Here is a 16,021-nt window from a genome sequence, read left to right as displayed (position 1 = left end):
CCTCTATAACAGATTAGTGGGTCTTAACCAAATAAAGATAAGAATTCAACCTTAGGAAAAAACTCCCTACATAAGCAGATCTGAAACAGTGGGCACTAAAATGAACATCTAAAAATTACCTGACGATATTCAGTCATTGGTTCAGAAGCCTGACAATTTGTTGGTATATTTTATCTAATTAATGTTTTAGAATCAGCACCAGTCCCCAAAACCGCAAATTGTAATATTTAATCTTCATTAAAATACATCCTTTTGTGGTGTATTAACACTACAATCAAAGCTGAATTTACTCAACTTATTATATATTTTTGTGTACACTGGTAGGAACTTAAATTTTTTTATTTACTTGTGTTTCTGTTTTGGGGCACTTTGACTGAAGAGAAACTCATTTCACAGGATTACATCTTGCTAAAGCATTCCTCAGCATTGGTCCAAACTTCAGTTCCCTTTTTGCATATACTGATCTGCATGACTGCATAGCTTATGAGGGCCTCCTTTAAATCACGGTTCTTTTGTTCTTTGAAGTGTTCAATATCAGCCCAAGCATTTCTGACAAATTCTCTGCCTTCCAGATTTTTAGAGTTAAGTTGTTCTCCTTCATTTACTTGTTCTTCTAGCACCTTTATTCTGGCGTCTCTCTGCTCTGGAGTTTCTTGACCAAAGAGCTTGGTAGTCATTCCCTTCAAAGAAAATGTTCTCAGGGTCCCAGGTGCCAGTTCGTCACACTGCTGCTGCTTGGATGCTAAGTCCTGAGCAGCCATCTCCAAGTCATACTGCATAAGTTCGTGTTTCCTGCACACAGCCCGCATTTTATGCATGGCTTCTGCATAAAAAAGATACTCCTTTAACTGATCCGCATAATGTTCTTCATCTTCCAAAATATCCTCGATAGAAGATGCATACACATCCCTATGATGAGCAGCACCCTGCAGTCCATCACCCATTCCTTTTTTCTATGGCACTCCACTCACCGAAAACTCGCCCGTAATTCCCATATACTTTATATACACCATACAGTCGATCTGCTACTCTCGCTCTGACTCGAAGAAGATATGCGATGACAGACGGTAGTTCATCACTGTAGTGTTTTAGTTCAGTACATCTCTTGTCTGGGTTTTTCCCCCTGAATGTTGCATTAAACGCTTTTAACCTGCAGTCTGCCTTCCGCTGAAATCCTGTTTCGTTCACAGTCTCCTTCCAGTTGCCTGCCTGTGTTAAAAACAAATAGAAGATTATGTCTCTACAGAGGACGGGATATGAAGCAACTCTCAAGAGGACGTTTTCTAAACCAATTCATTGTCTTTCCATGAAATCCTTGTCAGTGTTGTCGGCAGAGAGTTTATGCCAAACAAATTCTGCTTGCTCTTCTGGTAGAGGTGGTACAACAATATGTGGATAGTATACTAAAAGGTAGTTTCTCAACAGCTCAAATTCACTCTACTGCCTCCATAGTGAGTCTGCTAGGACACTCTGACCATCAATCTGTTCAACTGACCTTGTTTCAATGAGGTAAGCAGTATATGTTTCTTGCATGTTCATGGCATTTCTTCCAGTTTGCTTTTCTGCTTCTGAAACATTAATTTCTTTTTTTTATTTTTTTATTTTTTTAAACATCTTTATTGGGGTATAATTGCTTTACAATGGTGTGTTAGTTTCTGCTTTATAACAAAGTGAATCAGCTATACATATACATATGCTCCCATGTGTCTTCCCTCTTGCGTCTCCCTCCCTCCCACTCTCCCCATCCCACCCCTCCAGGCTGTCACAAAGCACCGAGCTAAAATCCCTGTGCCTTGCGGCTGCTTCCCCCCTGCTATCTACCTTACCACGTTTGTTAGTGTGTATATGTCCATGACTCTCTCTCGCCCTGTCAAAACTCACCCTTCCCCCTCCCCATATCCTTAAGTCCGTTCTCCAGTAGGTCTGCGTCTTTATTCCTATCTTACCCCTAGGTTCTTCATGACATTTTTTTCCCTTAAATTCCATATATATGAAACATTAATTTCTATCTTCTTCAACCAAAAATTATTTTCTGTCATTGTGCCATTCCGGGGGCCCTCATCCCGGACCCCCACCGCTTCCTCACTGGCCACAGACTCCAGCCCAGTGTCAGGGTGGCCCAGCTCTAGGGGCTCAGGTTGCAAAAGCCGCTCGGGATCAGGAGGTGGCGTGCTCCATGGCTGCTGTTCGGCGCGGCCTGATTTTATTTTTCTAATTCAAATCTGGCCTCTCTCCCCTGCTCAACATCGTGCGATGGCTCCGCGTCACCTGCCCGGCAAAATAGAATCCAATGTGGCCCTGTCTACCTCTTGGCTTTTATTTGTCACTTAATCTGCCCTTTGACCCAAATTTGGCCCTAGCAATACAGACCAATTTGCACTTAGAGAATAAGCCATGAAGTCTGACCTCTGTACTATTCCCTTTGCCTCAAATTGTCTCCCTACCCCCTACCCTCACTACTGGCTTTCTCTGCCTTGTAAATTTCTATTTATCTTTGAACACCCAGCCTAACCATTCAGTCAGCTGAACCTGATGGTTCCTGTTTCTGTCCTCTGTCTCTTCTAACACACTGTGAACTCCCTAAGGAAAACAATCATGCTTGTTTTTGTATTCTAGGTCTGAGTACCTAGCACATTAGAGGTGTTGACTCAATGAACTTGACAGGTGAGGAAGATGGACTTGCAGTCACTGTGGCCCAGTGCTGGGGGAATTTGACAAAATCCTAATCCTTCCTGAGAGCATGTACTCGGAAAGGTTTTGCAGCAGAGGTAAGGCTGAGCTGAGTCTAGGAATTAATGAGACTTTCTATCTGGAGGTAGTGCAGAGGTAGGAAGCTAACCTGCTTCACATGGGCATCAGATACCTTGAGAACAGATCCCAGCCATCCTGCATGGCGCTGGGGCTTCTAGGACTGTGCTAGGCCTCCTGTCACTGGATTAAGTGCCGGGGCCCCAGGATATGGAGGATGCACAGAGCTGCTGCTATGCTCCCCCAAATCCCTGGAACGCTGCAAGGGTAATGCTAGGCCCAGTCGAGCTACATTTGCTTGGCCAGGTGCCACAGGTGGGGGTCAGTCCTAGTGAGTTCAGAATAAGATGAGTTTTTTCCATACACTCAAACCCCAGCCGAGAATTCTGGGCAGCTTTCTGTAAGCGGACAGGAAGAGCTAGGATCTATTCTCGAAGGCAGAATGATGGATCAGGCTCCCATAGACAAAGTTGCCTAGGAAATGGCAAAAGAACTAGCTGATGAACATTCTAGACCAACACACAGGAGGGAACCTGGCTGGAGCTAAAGCCAAAGAGATCTCCATGTGGGTGGGTGGGTGGTGTGAGAGAAGGAATATTATGGGCCAGTCAGAAAAGAGTCTTCCTCACCCTAGAAGCTGGAAGACATTCATGGTTTCACAAAGGTTCCCGAAGGCTGACTGCATGCCAGGCGCTGAGGATGTGGAATGAGTACGACCGTCTCTACTGATGTGTTCACAGTCTACAGGAGGACACAGACATTTAACAGACAGAAACTACTATCCAGCATGAAAAGTGCTAAGAGACCTGACCAAGTGATCTGGCAAAGTGAGGAAGGAACTTCCAACCATGACTGCAGCGTCTGCCAGTCACAGAGTAAGTACCTGTGAGAATGGTGGGGAATTCACTAGAGAAAGGAAACAGTTTCTTCCAGCACTGCTTGCACTAGATCTGAAAAGCAGGAAAGATTCAGATACTGGCTAAATTACAACAGAACGACTTGTAAATTATTTGCTCAAAAGAAAGTAAGGGATTTCCCCAACAGAGGACAAGAAACAACCCAAGTGGCAAACAAAAAGGGAAGCTAGTGCTTCCCTGGAGAAAAGCCTAATACCAGGAATCTGGAAGCAGGGAGAGGAGCCCTGGGACCTGGAAGGGAAACTTGTGAGCGGGTGGCCCAGGAGAAATCCACCTGTCAGGAAACGAAACCAAGGAAGCCTGACTGGCACCGCTGTATTTTAAAAAGAGGTAAAACTCCTCACCTCCCTTGAGAATTTGTTGAAGATTTTTGTGTCTATATTCATAAGGGATATCGGTCTGTAGTTTTCTTCTTTTGTGCTTTTTTAGCTGGTTTTGGTATCCGTGTAATACTGGCTTCATCGAGTAAGGAAAGTTTTCCCTCCTTTTCTACGTTTTGGGAGAGTTTGTGAAGGATTGGTGTTCGTGGTTCTAAACATTTGATGGAATTCACCAGTGAGGCCATCTGGTCCTGGGCTTTTCTCTATGGGAAGTTTATTCCGAATTGAATCTCTCCACCTGTTATAGGTCTCTTCAGATTCTCTGTTTCTCCTTGATTCAGTTTTGGCAGTTTGTGTGTTTCTAAGAATTTGTCCATTTTATCGATTTGTTGGTGCACTGTTGTTCATAGAGTTCCCTTATGTCCCCTTTCGCTTCTTAAAGGTTAATAGTAATATTGCATCTTTCATTCCTGCTGGTACTTTGAGTCTTCTCTATCTCTGTCCTTTGGTTTTTGGCAGTCAAGCTCTCTATGTATGTGTGTGTGTGTGTGTGTGTGCGCGCGCGCACGCGTGCAAGTAGCAAGTTTATTTTCTTCGATAAAGAATTAACAGAGTTGGACTTCCCTGGTGGCGCAGCGGTTAAGAATCCACATGCCGATGCAGGGGACATGGGTTTGAGCCCTGGTCCAGGAAGATCCCACATGTCGCAGAGCAACGAAGCCCGTGCGCCACAACTACAGAGCCTGCGCTCTAGAGCCTGCGAGCCACAACTACTGAAGCCCACGTGCCTAGAGCCCATGCTCTGCGACGAGAAGCCACCGCGATGAGAAGCCCACGTACTGCAACGAAGAGTAGCCCCCGCTTGCCACAACTAGAGAAAGCCCGCACGCAGCAACAAAGACCCAATGCAGACAATAAATAAATAAATTTATATTAAAAAAAGAATTAACAGAGTTAATTTGATGTCTCCCAAATGAGGTAACATTGCAATATTTGCATAAATATTCAAGGAAAACTTTCCTTGAAACACTTATTCAGATCTTTTTTATGGACTGTCAGATCAAAGAAACTGCAATTTCAAGTTTGTTCACAGAAATCAAAACATTTGTTACTTGGGAAGTATCAAAATGGCAATGTAACCGAGCGGGACCCTATGGGGCCTTCCCTATGGGGCAGACCCTTACCCTATACCCTCTGCTTTAACTCCTCTCTGAAGTACCTAGATGACAGAATCTGATGCACATTTCCTGAGTTGTTTCACAGATGCTAAAACTCCCACCAAATGGAAGAAATTAACTACTTGATGATCAGGAGCATGGTAGACCCCAGACCTCCTGGCACCTAAGGACTGATGTTAACCCCTGTGACACCACCCTGTTACCTCACGATCAACCAGTCAGAGGATCGTACATGAGCTGATCACATATGCTGGGATGCTAAATGCTTTGCTGAAAGTCATCAGGGAGTTCAGGCTTTTTGGGCACTAACTGTCCCAGACTCCTTGTATGGCACCTTATAATAAATGCTACACTTTCCTTCACCACAACCTAGTGCCTGTAAGTTGGCTTTACTGCATGCTGGGGGTGAGCGGACCCAAATTTTGGTTTGGTAACAGCAATTCTATCCCAGAGTCATAATTACCAGGGGGAAGAATGTTCTCTAGATAAGAGTTTTTTTTTTTTTTTTGCGGTACGCAGGCCTCCCACTGTTGTGGCCTCTCCCGCTGCGGAGCACAGGCTCCGGACGCACAGGCTCAGCGGCCATGGCTCACAGGCCCAGACACTCCGCGGAATGTGGGATCTTCCCGGACCGGGACACAAACCCATGTCCCCTACATTGTCAGGTGGACTCTCAACCACTGCGCCACCAGGGAAGCCCTAGCTAAGAGTTTTGACAGCACTTTAATACTGTGTCCATCCACCTTATACAAAAGCATGTGTGTTTTGCAAAGAGAGTACATATTTCTGTTATATCATTTTTGGAAATGTACTCAGTTGCCTTACTGTCTCCAAGAGGGTCAATGGTCAAATTGTCAAAATTTGTCAATTTTGTTCATCTTTTCAAAGAACCAACTTCTGATTTTGCTGATTTTCTGCGTCGTCTTTCTATTACCTATTTCATTTATTTCTGCCTTAATCTTTCTGAAGTCCTTCCTTGTCCTTGCTTTGCTTAGTTTGCTCTTCTTTTCCTAGTTTCTTAAGGTGAATGTTTAGATTATTGATTTAAGGTCTTTTTTTAAATATAGGAGCTTCCCGCTATAAACTTCTCTCTGAGCACTGCTTTTGCTGCACCCCATAAGTTTTTGTAGTTGTGTTTTTTTTCTATTCATCTGAATTTACTTTCTAATATTTTTTGTGCTTTCTTCTTTGACCCACTTGTTCTGTAGAAGTGTGTTAATTTCCATATATTTGTGAATTTTCCAAATTTCCCTCTGTTGTTGGTTTCTAATACCATTGTATGATGGTCAGAGAACACATGTTGTATGATTTCAATCCTTTTAAATTTACTGAGGCTTGTTTTGTAGCTTAACACATAGTCTACCCTGGAAGATATTTCATGTGCCCTTGAGAAGAGTATGAGTTTTGCTGTCGTTAGGTGGAGGGTTCTAGATGCCTGTTAGTTTATATTGTTGTTCAGATTTTCTATTTTCTTGCTGGTCTTCTATCCATTATTGAAAATGGTGTATTGAAGTCTACAGCTATTACTGCTGAACTATTTATTTCTCCCTTCCATTTTGTCAGGTTTGCTTCATGAATTTTGGGGCTCTGCTGTTAGGTGTATATATGTTTATAATTGTTAATTCTTCTTGACAGATTGATCCTTTTATCATCTTAAAATAGCCTTTGTCTTTAGCAACAATTTTGTCTTAAAGTCTACTTTGTCTGATATTAGTATAGCCACTCCAGCTGTCTTCTGGCTAATGTTTATATGATATATCTTATCACATTCTTTCAACCTATTGTGTCTTTGAATATCAAGTGTGTGTCTCTTATAAACAGTACATAACTGGATTATATATATAATACATATAAAGTATATATTAATATATCAACAAATAGCATTCTCTATTCTTAATATATTAATGACTAATGTTAATATATTTATAATTATGTATTTATATATTAAAACTATGTAATATAATTTTGAGAGAGATATATGTCTCAAACTTATATTGGTTTTTAAATCCATCCTGCCAATTTCTGCCTTTTGAGTGCTTAATCTGTTTACATTTTATGTTAATTACTGATAAGGTAGGATTTACACTTGGCCTTTTGTTATTTGTTTTATATAGGTGTTTATTTTTTGTCCCTCTATTAATTTGTTACTGCCTTCTTTTGTGTTAAGTAAACATTTTTTAGTGTACCCTTTTAATTCACTTGTCAAAAGACACTAATTATAAAAGAAAAGTTTGATAAGATGAACATCATCAAAATTAAAAATATTTACTCTTTGAAAGACATGGTTAAGAAAATGAAAAAGCAAGCCATAAACTGGGAGAAAATATTTGCAAAACATATATCTTGTAAAGGACTTGTATCCTGAATATATTATTTATAATTTGATAATAAGAAACAAATGCCCCAGTGAAAACAAATGGGTAAAGATTTGAACAGTCACTTTACCAAAGAACACATATAGATAGCAAATAAACACTCAAAAAAGATGCTCAGCATCTTTAGTCATTATGGAAATGGAACTTAAAACCAGGAGTTAACATAACACACCATCTTCAATGGTAAAAATAAAAGACAAGATCAAGTATTGCAAAGATGTGCAGTAACTGGAACTCTCATGCAGTTTGCAGGTGGGAGTGCAAAGCAGTATTCCAGCGCTGGAAGATAATCTGGTGGTATCTTACAAAGTTTAAACGTATACTTACCAAATGACCCAACAGTGCCACTAGGGAAAAATGAAAATCCACGTCCACCTGAAGACTTGAACATGAATGTTCATAGGAGCTTTATTCTTAATAGCCCAACTGGAAACAACCCAACTGTTCGCCAGTGGGTAAAGGAATAAACAATTCCTGGCATATTCGTGCCAGGGAAGGTTGCTCCACAATACGCACAACCACAGGGACAGGACTTAAAGGCTTTATAGACTGAATGAAAGAAATCAGACACAAGAGATGACATACTTTATGATTCCATTTATATGAAATTCTAAAAAAGGCAAAACTTTAGTGACAGAAAGCAGATTGCCAGGAGTCAGGAGTAGGAGACTGACTGCAAAGGGACGGGAGAGAATTTGGAGGACTGACAGAAATGTTCATGATCTTCATTGTTGAAGTGGTTCTGAGGACTGAGTAAATTTGTCAAAACCCAATGAGCTGTACACTGAAAAGTGGCGACTTTTGTTAACTATAAATAGGTACATTAGCAATGGCAACAGAAATAAAAGGTACTAGGAATAAATCTAACAAAATGCACAAACCTTCGTGAAGAAAACTATAAAGCCATGTGAAAGATTTGGCAGACAGTTAATGCCCAGCAAATACTCCATGTGCTCCCCCCACATAGAGCAGCCTCCTTTGCAGTTACGTTGTGGCCAAGCGATGACTGAGCATGAGAGGAAGTGAGGTGTGTCACGGCCGGAGAGAAGTAGTTCAGAACCCGTCATCTCTTCCGGTTCTCTCTCCTCCTTCCACGTGATCTTGGAGACCACAGGATCAAGTTGGTATCAGTAAGGATAGTGGTTGCCTGGCCTGCAGGGGAATTTACCTGAGCTGGAATAAATCTTCATTGTGTTAAACTGTTGAAATTTTGGGCTTTTTCTGTTGGGGTCACTAGTGCTAACTGCCCTAATACAAAAGAAACATTAAAGAAGACCCAAATATGGGGAGAGTTGGACCCCATTCATCCATAGGAATACAAATTTTAATAATAACGTTCATGTTATTTCAAAGCAGAAGTCCACTGAGTTCTTCATGCATCTTGACAAACTGTACAAAGTATATGGTAGCACAAAGAGACTAGAGTAGCCAGGATATGCCTTAATAAGAAGAAGGTGGCTCTACTAAGATCTACACACTTTATAAAGCCACAGTAACTAAGACAGTTTGAACAAGGATAGACAAGCTCATGGTACTGAATAGAGAGCTTTGACATAGACCCAGATGTGATATATAAGTAACATTGTAAATGGGTAGGAACAGTTGGTTGTCCACATGGGGCAAAAATGAAATTGAACCATGTCCTGACATCATACCCAAAGTCTAGGTCAAGTAAGTTAATTAAATGTGAAAAGCAATGCTTCACAGGTTTAAAAATTAATATAGAAGAATATCTTTATAACAACAGAGGAAGATAGGTTTCTTAAACCAGCAAAAAAGGCACTAAGGAAGTACTAGACTTTTTTTTTTTAAATCACTAATCTTGGGCTTCCCTGGTGGTGCAGTGGTTGAGAGTCCGCCTGCCAATGCAGGGGACACGGGTTTGTGCCCTGGTCCGGGAAGATCCCACATGCCGCAGAGTGGCTAGGCCCGTGAGTCATGGCCACTGAGCCTGTGCATCCGGAGCCTGTGCTCCGTGCAACGGGAGAGGCCGCAACAGTGAGAGGCCCGCGTACCGCCAAAAAAAAAAAAAAAAAAAATCACTAATCTTGATCTCATTAAAATGTAAAACTTCTATTCATCAAAGAACACCAAAAATAAGAAAGAAAATATAAGCCATACACTGGAAGAAGATATTTACAACACGTACAATGAACAAATAGATGTATGTGTATAAAACTCTTACGAATCAACAAAAAGACAACAACAGGAAATCAGGCAAAATACATGAAAAAATATTGCTCAGAAGAGGAAACATAAATGGCAAATGAATATGCAAAAAAAATTCAGCCTTACTAGTAATTAGGGATTTGCACATTAAAACACAATTAGATATCACTAGACTGGGAAAAATAAGAAAATCTGATGATTGTAATCATTGGCAAGAATGTGGATTAAGAGTAACTCTCATGCCCTGCAGGTGGAAGTGTAAATTGTTAGAACTAGTTAAAACGGCTTGGCATTATCTTGTTAAGTGAAGATTAAGTCACCCTATGACTCAGTTCTGCCACTCCTAGATGCGGAGCCTTAGAGATGCTCTGACACATCTGTACCAGGAGCCACAAACAAGAACGTCTGTAGCAACAGTGTCTGGAATAGTGAGAACTGGAAATGACTGAAATATCTGTCTCCCGAAGAACACATATGTCAGTGGTGGCATATTCAGATACCGGAATGCTATACAGCAGTAAAGATGAGTAAACTATGCTCCATGCATCAACAAGCTCTCAAAATTACAGGATTGAATGAAAAAAAAAGCAGATTACTGAAGAATACATACAGCAGGATGCCACTTATATAAAGTTCAAAAATTTACAATACATTCAGTGGTATATGAAAGTGGAAGAGGTATAGCCCACCCCGGTGCAGGCAATGAAAAGGTACATTATTTGTAAAGAAATTTAAAACAATAATAAAACGGACTAAATCTGCTGCCGCTCATCCCCATGCATCAGCAATTCTGAACAATACTGTGGACAAAACTCTCCTCCCCACAAAGACAACTACTTCCAATCCCCACCCTTCCACCTTGGTATACAACTGAACACGTTGTTTGGAGACATTTTATTTCTGTAGTAAAAAGTATCATGAGAAGTAACAGGGTGCTAAAATTAAAGTTCAGCTGAGTGGTTTCTCTTGGAGAGCGAGAGAGGGATACAAATGGGGACCAGCAGATGCCTTCAAAGGTAATGCCTTACGTTCTATTTTTTAAACCAAGTGATGGGTACGTGGCTGTTTATCACATTTTTAATATTAAGTATCTATTATGTTTATATCTTCTTCTGTGTGTATGAAATATTCCACCCTCAAGAGAAGACTGAAAATGCAAAATCAGCAGGGGGAGGGCCAGGTTGGAGAGAACTCGCTCTGTAATGCACTGGAAGCTGCAAGCTCAAGAAAGAATAAAAGAACCATGGTTGACCAGAAAAGGATGAGGAACCACATGGGGGCAGCAGCAGCAGACACCCAGGCTGAAGCTCAGGGGATGTGGGGGCCTGAACTGAGGGGGAAATCTGGGGAAGCCATGGGCACGGGTGAGGCTTCCAGGAAGCACATGTGGAGTGAGAAGATGGGGGTCACAGCCAGGGGCCCAGAAGCACTGAGCCTCAGGAGAAGGAACCCCTACTTCTGAGGCTGAGGCTGAACAGGAAGGCAGAGCAGCGAGAGGAGAGCAGGTCCTTAAAGCTGGGGAGGGCTGGTCAGCAGGCCACACACTGCTGGGAGGGCAGCAGGACAAAGCCGAGGAATCCGCCCTGGATTTCACAATGAGGGCCATGGAGGACCCAGTTGTTCTGTGTAGAAGAGGGGGGAGCCAGATTGCAGTGGAGGACGATGTGACTCAGAGGAAGGGAAATGAGGGTGGGGAGTCCAGACAGATCTCCAGAAGTTTGGCTGAGAAGATGGGAGCGGCAGCTGGGAAGAGACATGGAGTCAAGGGAGGGATTTTATTAAACTTTTAAAATGTTCTTTTAAAAACCCCAATCTGGTTTAGCCCTGCTAGGGCAGAGAGGGTGCCTTCAGACCTTACCCAGGTGCTGGCAACTGTAAGCATGGCAGGTTTTCGCTGGAGTCAAAGCAGGGGGTTCGGTGGCGTTTCTAGGGTGGGGCTGGCTGTCTGCCATGGTGGGGAGGAGTATTTTATCACTGTTCAGAATCGCTGGTAGCTGGTGATGGTGAAAGATAAGAGGAAGCAAACCACTTTTAGTAATTTTTATTCTTGTTTTTAAATTCTCTACAGACTATGCACCTTTTCTTGCCTGCACAGACAGACCGCTCCTACCACCCAGCCCTCGGTACATACCACCAATGGGAGGAACAAGGTTTGAGTCGGTGCCCTTTGGCCCACTGTGATTGAGGCTAATTATTACCCCCTTAGGGTTGTTGTGAGGATGGAATGAGAGAACAGGAAAGCACCAAGTGCCTAGCACACAGTAGGTGCTTACTAAGCAGACTGCTGACCTCTTGAAGGCAGGGAACAGAGAAGATAGTGACTGGAGTTGCCCCAGGCCCCAGTGGAGGAACAAGGCCCAGTGTGGACCTGGGGTAGATCCAGCATAGGGTGGGTGGGGGTGAGTCTCCTGGATCTACCCCTTGCAGTTTGGCTGGGCCCACAGCTAATCCCTCCCACCCCCCAGCTGCTGTCTGTCCACAAAGTCCTCCCCATAGACCCAGAGGCCAGGCCTGCATCCCGCCGTGCCCTGCCCCCCCGCACGTCCCAGAGGACCCACCGCTGCCTGGGCTGCAGGGGGCAGTTGTCATGGGGATGCAGGGCCTGCTGAGCTGCCTCCTTAGCAACGGGACTCCCAGGCCGGCTACCATGGCAACAGCATCGACTAAGCAATCAGGGATGGGGATGGGGATGGGGACGGGTTCCCTGCCCTTGTCTGAGGACTTTCCCCTCCGGAGGGCGGGCTACACAGCAATCTTTGCGCCACGCTGGGAGCCCCTGGGACTTCACTTTTCCAGCGGTGGATCACTGCCTCTCTCCTACATGGTGAGGTCCAGCTCCAAGGGCCCTCGGGGACCCTCTGCAGCCAGGGGTGGGGGAGGCGGCCATCTGAAGGCTTTGCAGAGGGTCTTGGGGTCAGGCTTACCCCTCCTACCACAGTGGGGAGTAGTTGCCACACCTCCTAACAGTGAGGCCTCTCAGATTCCCCAACCCCAGCAGGAGTCCACGGGCTGTGGCCCCTCCATGGCCACTCTGAAAAGCAACCTTTTGTCCTGGCCATGACATCCGCCCCCCAGCCTGGTCACCTTTTGTCCCCCAGCCACCCTCCATCTGAGGGCCCATCTAATCAAGCTAAGAGGGCATCTCCCTCTTCAGTATCCAGCTGCAGTTCACATGCACACTGACTACCCTTCTCCTTCAGGGAGCACCAAGGAGTTCCAGGGACTCTGCAGCCCCACAGCCGGGGTGGGAAGGACCTGAGTCAGGGTCTTGCACCTACACTAACAGACAAAGCACACATACTCTCTTTCTCACCCTCCTCCTTAATGACTCTCGTCAGCCCCGCCCACAGTGCGCGCTTCTGTCCATAGCCAGACCTCGCACTCCCTTGCAGCTTTGCCTGCCTGCTCGTGGGGGCACAGGCTGTGCACACAAGCGCCCCGTGCTCTAGGGACCATGTCCCACTGCCCTCCACGGCCTGGCTCCTGAGGCTCCCGAAGTCCCCCCATCCCAATCCCTGGCCCCTAGAAGAAGGCAGCAGCTACTGGAATTTTTTTATTGAAATAGAATATACAACTCGGCGCATTTACCATTTTCTGTTTTAAAAATGGAAGATTTGAAAATTGCTTGTGGGGGATTGGGGATGGGAGTGCCCACTGACTGGACCTGGCTTTCCCAGTCTCTGGAGTGGCTGGGCTGAGTCAGAGCTTTTTATAAAGAGTGTGTGTGTGTGTGTGTATGTGTACTCAGAGCTTTTTATAAAGTGTGTGTGTGTGTGTGTGTATACTCAGGGCCCTGGACCCTCTACCCAACTCCTACTCCCTCCCTGCTCCCGCCACCTCCAGGACTAGACTGAGTTTGGATGCAGAACTCAAGTTGAGTGTGCTGCTACTCCAGCTCTGAGAACTCCCTGGGCCCAAGGGGGCTTCTCCTGCCCAGTAGAGACCAAGGCCAGGTGGCTCCTCGTCTCTCCCTAAGATCCCAGGATCCTTCACTCTCTTCTTCCCTGGATTATTGCCTCACACTCCCTGTGACCCATCTATGGAGAAATTTTGTCCACATCCCAGGACAAAACCTGATCTTGTCAACATTCTGGCTTAAGAGTAAGGAGGAGGGTTCTAGATGGACAAGGCAGTACCAGCCCTCCTCATTAATCAGGTCTTGGCAGCCTAACCTCCTCTCGCTCTTTAGGCAGTGGGCAGACCACTGGCCTTGTCTCTGGCAGGTGTCTGAGCTGCTTTCACAATGGCGCCTGCCCTGGACCTGCTTCTGGCTCCTAGTTGCCTTCGGAATCAAGGTCAGTCCCCTTAGCCTGTCATCTAAGGCCTTCTCTCTGACCATCCAGCCTCTGGATCTCTTCCCAAAGTCCCTGACTCCACAACTCCACATCCACCTCAGCCATGTCCCCACTGTGCACTCCATCCGACACCCGCCGCCTCCTTCCTTCCTTCCCTCCAACTCTTCCCACACCTGGAGGCCTGGCTCAAGCCCACCACTGGCCACACACCTTCCTTAGGCCCTTAGAAAGTTGCAGCCACCTCCTGTGTCCTGAGATCATAAGCCCTGGAGCCCGCAGCCAAAGCTCCCCAGGCTCTCACCATAGCTCGCTGGGGCAATGCGCTGGGCACGTGAGGAGGGGGCAGAAGAAACATGATTTACTGAGCACCTACTATGGTATGTGCAAGGCGCTGGGCTGGGCATTTCACACGTACTACTTTTCTTATCTGGTCCTTATAGGTCCTTGTGAGGTGGTACCGTAAGTATTCCCATTTTACAAATGGGGTAACAGAAAGCTCAGATAACTTGCCCAAGGTCACACAGCTAAGAAGTGGCAGGTCCGGGATTCGAATTCAGGTCTGATTACCTCTAAACTCTGGTCTGTTGAATTCAGCCCCTCAACACAATTTTCTAATGAAAGGAACATCGGCTTTGGCCTCAGGTAGGCCTGGATTACAATCTCAGATCAGTCCCAGCTCTGCCACTTGTAGTTATGCGATTCTGGAATAATTACCAAAACTTGGTTTCCTTATCTGTGAAATGGGAAGAATCTAAGTAACTACACCTCCTGGCCTTTGTAAAATTGAAGAAGTTAACGTGTGTAAAGTGCTAAACCAGTGCTTGGCACAGAGCAGACGCAATAAATAGAAGCTTCCCTCACCTCCCCCTGTACAGATGAGAAAACGGAGGGCCACAGAGGTGATGGGAATGTGCTTGAGGCCCTACAGGAAAGGAGAGGCACAGCCTGGAGTCTTCTTCTTCCACGTAAGAGGTCGGGCTGGGACTGGATTTGAGACCAGAGACGGGGAGAGAGGGGGCCTGCTGAGAAGCCCGGGGGGTCCTCTTCCCTGAGGACTGGAGAGAATACTTCCCCCAGGCCCTGTGGTGCCCAGCCTGCGGGCCAAGGCAGGTTGCTGGATGTAAGGTGACCTGGGTGTCCTGGCAACATGGGGTTAAACTAGATCGCACACGTGTGAGTGGCTATCTACATGGCTCTACAGAGCACTACATAACTATACATATACACATCTTACATATATATACATATACATATTCATATACATATCTTGCTAAGTTTGCAGTAGAAAAAAATGCAAGACTCTCAGGGCCCTGGCCCGTTTGTCCCAAGGACTCAGGCGACTGAGGCTCCCCAGGAACAAACCCAAGGGCAGCCCTTCCTGGAGGAATGGGGTGACCCCTAGCAGAGTGGGGCTCTAGGTTCACAGCTAAGGGCCTGGTGGTGGCTATTGCCCTAAAATCAATACAATGACAAGTCTGCTCTAGGTATCCCAAACATGGGTCACCCCCACCCTTGCCAAGCCCCAGAGAACCCACCTGCCTTCCTCTCACTTTTGCATTTGGGCCCTGCCTGCTCCCCTCCCCCCTCCCTCTAGTGCTGAGTATTAAAATAGTCTATAAAAGCAAGTGACCAAAATTCTATAGCTCTAAGAATACCTGGTTATTTTCTGCTCTTCTGTTTTTCTGGTGTGGGTTTTTAAATGATAATTATTATTGTTATTGGTATATCTCCTAATCACAGTTAAACCTGAAGAAAGAAAGGAGAAAAAAAGAGGAGAGAAGGAGGGAGGGAGGGAGGGAGGGAATGCAGCTCATAGATTGGAGGGCAGTTTAGAGCGCACTGGCTCAGACCTGGCCCCAGGTTCCCTCTGGGGAGCAGCAGTCAGAGGGGGACCCCCAGAAGAGGTGGCTCTTGCCCCAAATAAAGAAATAGGGGGTGGCAAAGAACCTGAGGATGTCTTCCGAGGCAGAGTAACGTGCTGGCCAGGGACGGCACCATAGGGCCTCCCGGGGAGACCGA

At 45.3% G+C, this 16,021-nt stretch overlaps 2 protein-coding genes across 2 annotated transcripts in view; both read right to left on the bottom strand.

The window, feature by feature from the left end:
• Positions 1–398: 398 nt before the first annotated feature.
• LOC112410913 (sorting nexin-4-like) lies at positions 399–14,046 on the bottom strand. The gene is given in 6 exon segments (XM_024761725.1): positions 399–944; positions 946–1,585; positions 2,008–2,211; positions 3,378–3,489; positions 13,009–13,229; positions 13,844–14,046. Coding segments are annotated over 6 exon segments (1,926 nt in total).
• A 1,766-nt stretch (positions 14,047–15,812) lies between these two features.
• Positions 15,813–16,021, bottom strand: part of HCN4 (hyperpolarization activated cyclic nucleotide gated potassium channel 4) — a 41,440-nt gene continuing 41,231 nt past the window's right edge. The window contains exon 9 of the mRNA XM_024761724.1: positions 15,813–16,013. Coding sequence (XP_024617492.1) covers positions 15,813–16,013 — 201 coding nt within the window. The remainder of the gene's footprint in view (positions 16,014–16,021) is intronic.

This window comes from Neophocaena asiaeorientalis, unplaced genomic scaffold (genome assembly GCF_003031525.2).
Source record: "Neophocaena asiaeorientalis asiaeorientalis breed wild unplaced genomic scaffold, Neophocaena_asiaeorientalis_V1.1 scaffold54, whole genome shotgun sequence".
NCBI classification, from domain to species: domain Eukaryota; kingdom Metazoa; phylum Chordata; class Mammalia; order Artiodactyla; family Phocoenidae; genus Neophocaena; species Neophocaena asiaeorientalis.
Note: the sequence above shows the minus strand (reverse complement) of the source record. Positions and strands in the feature narration are given on the sequence as shown.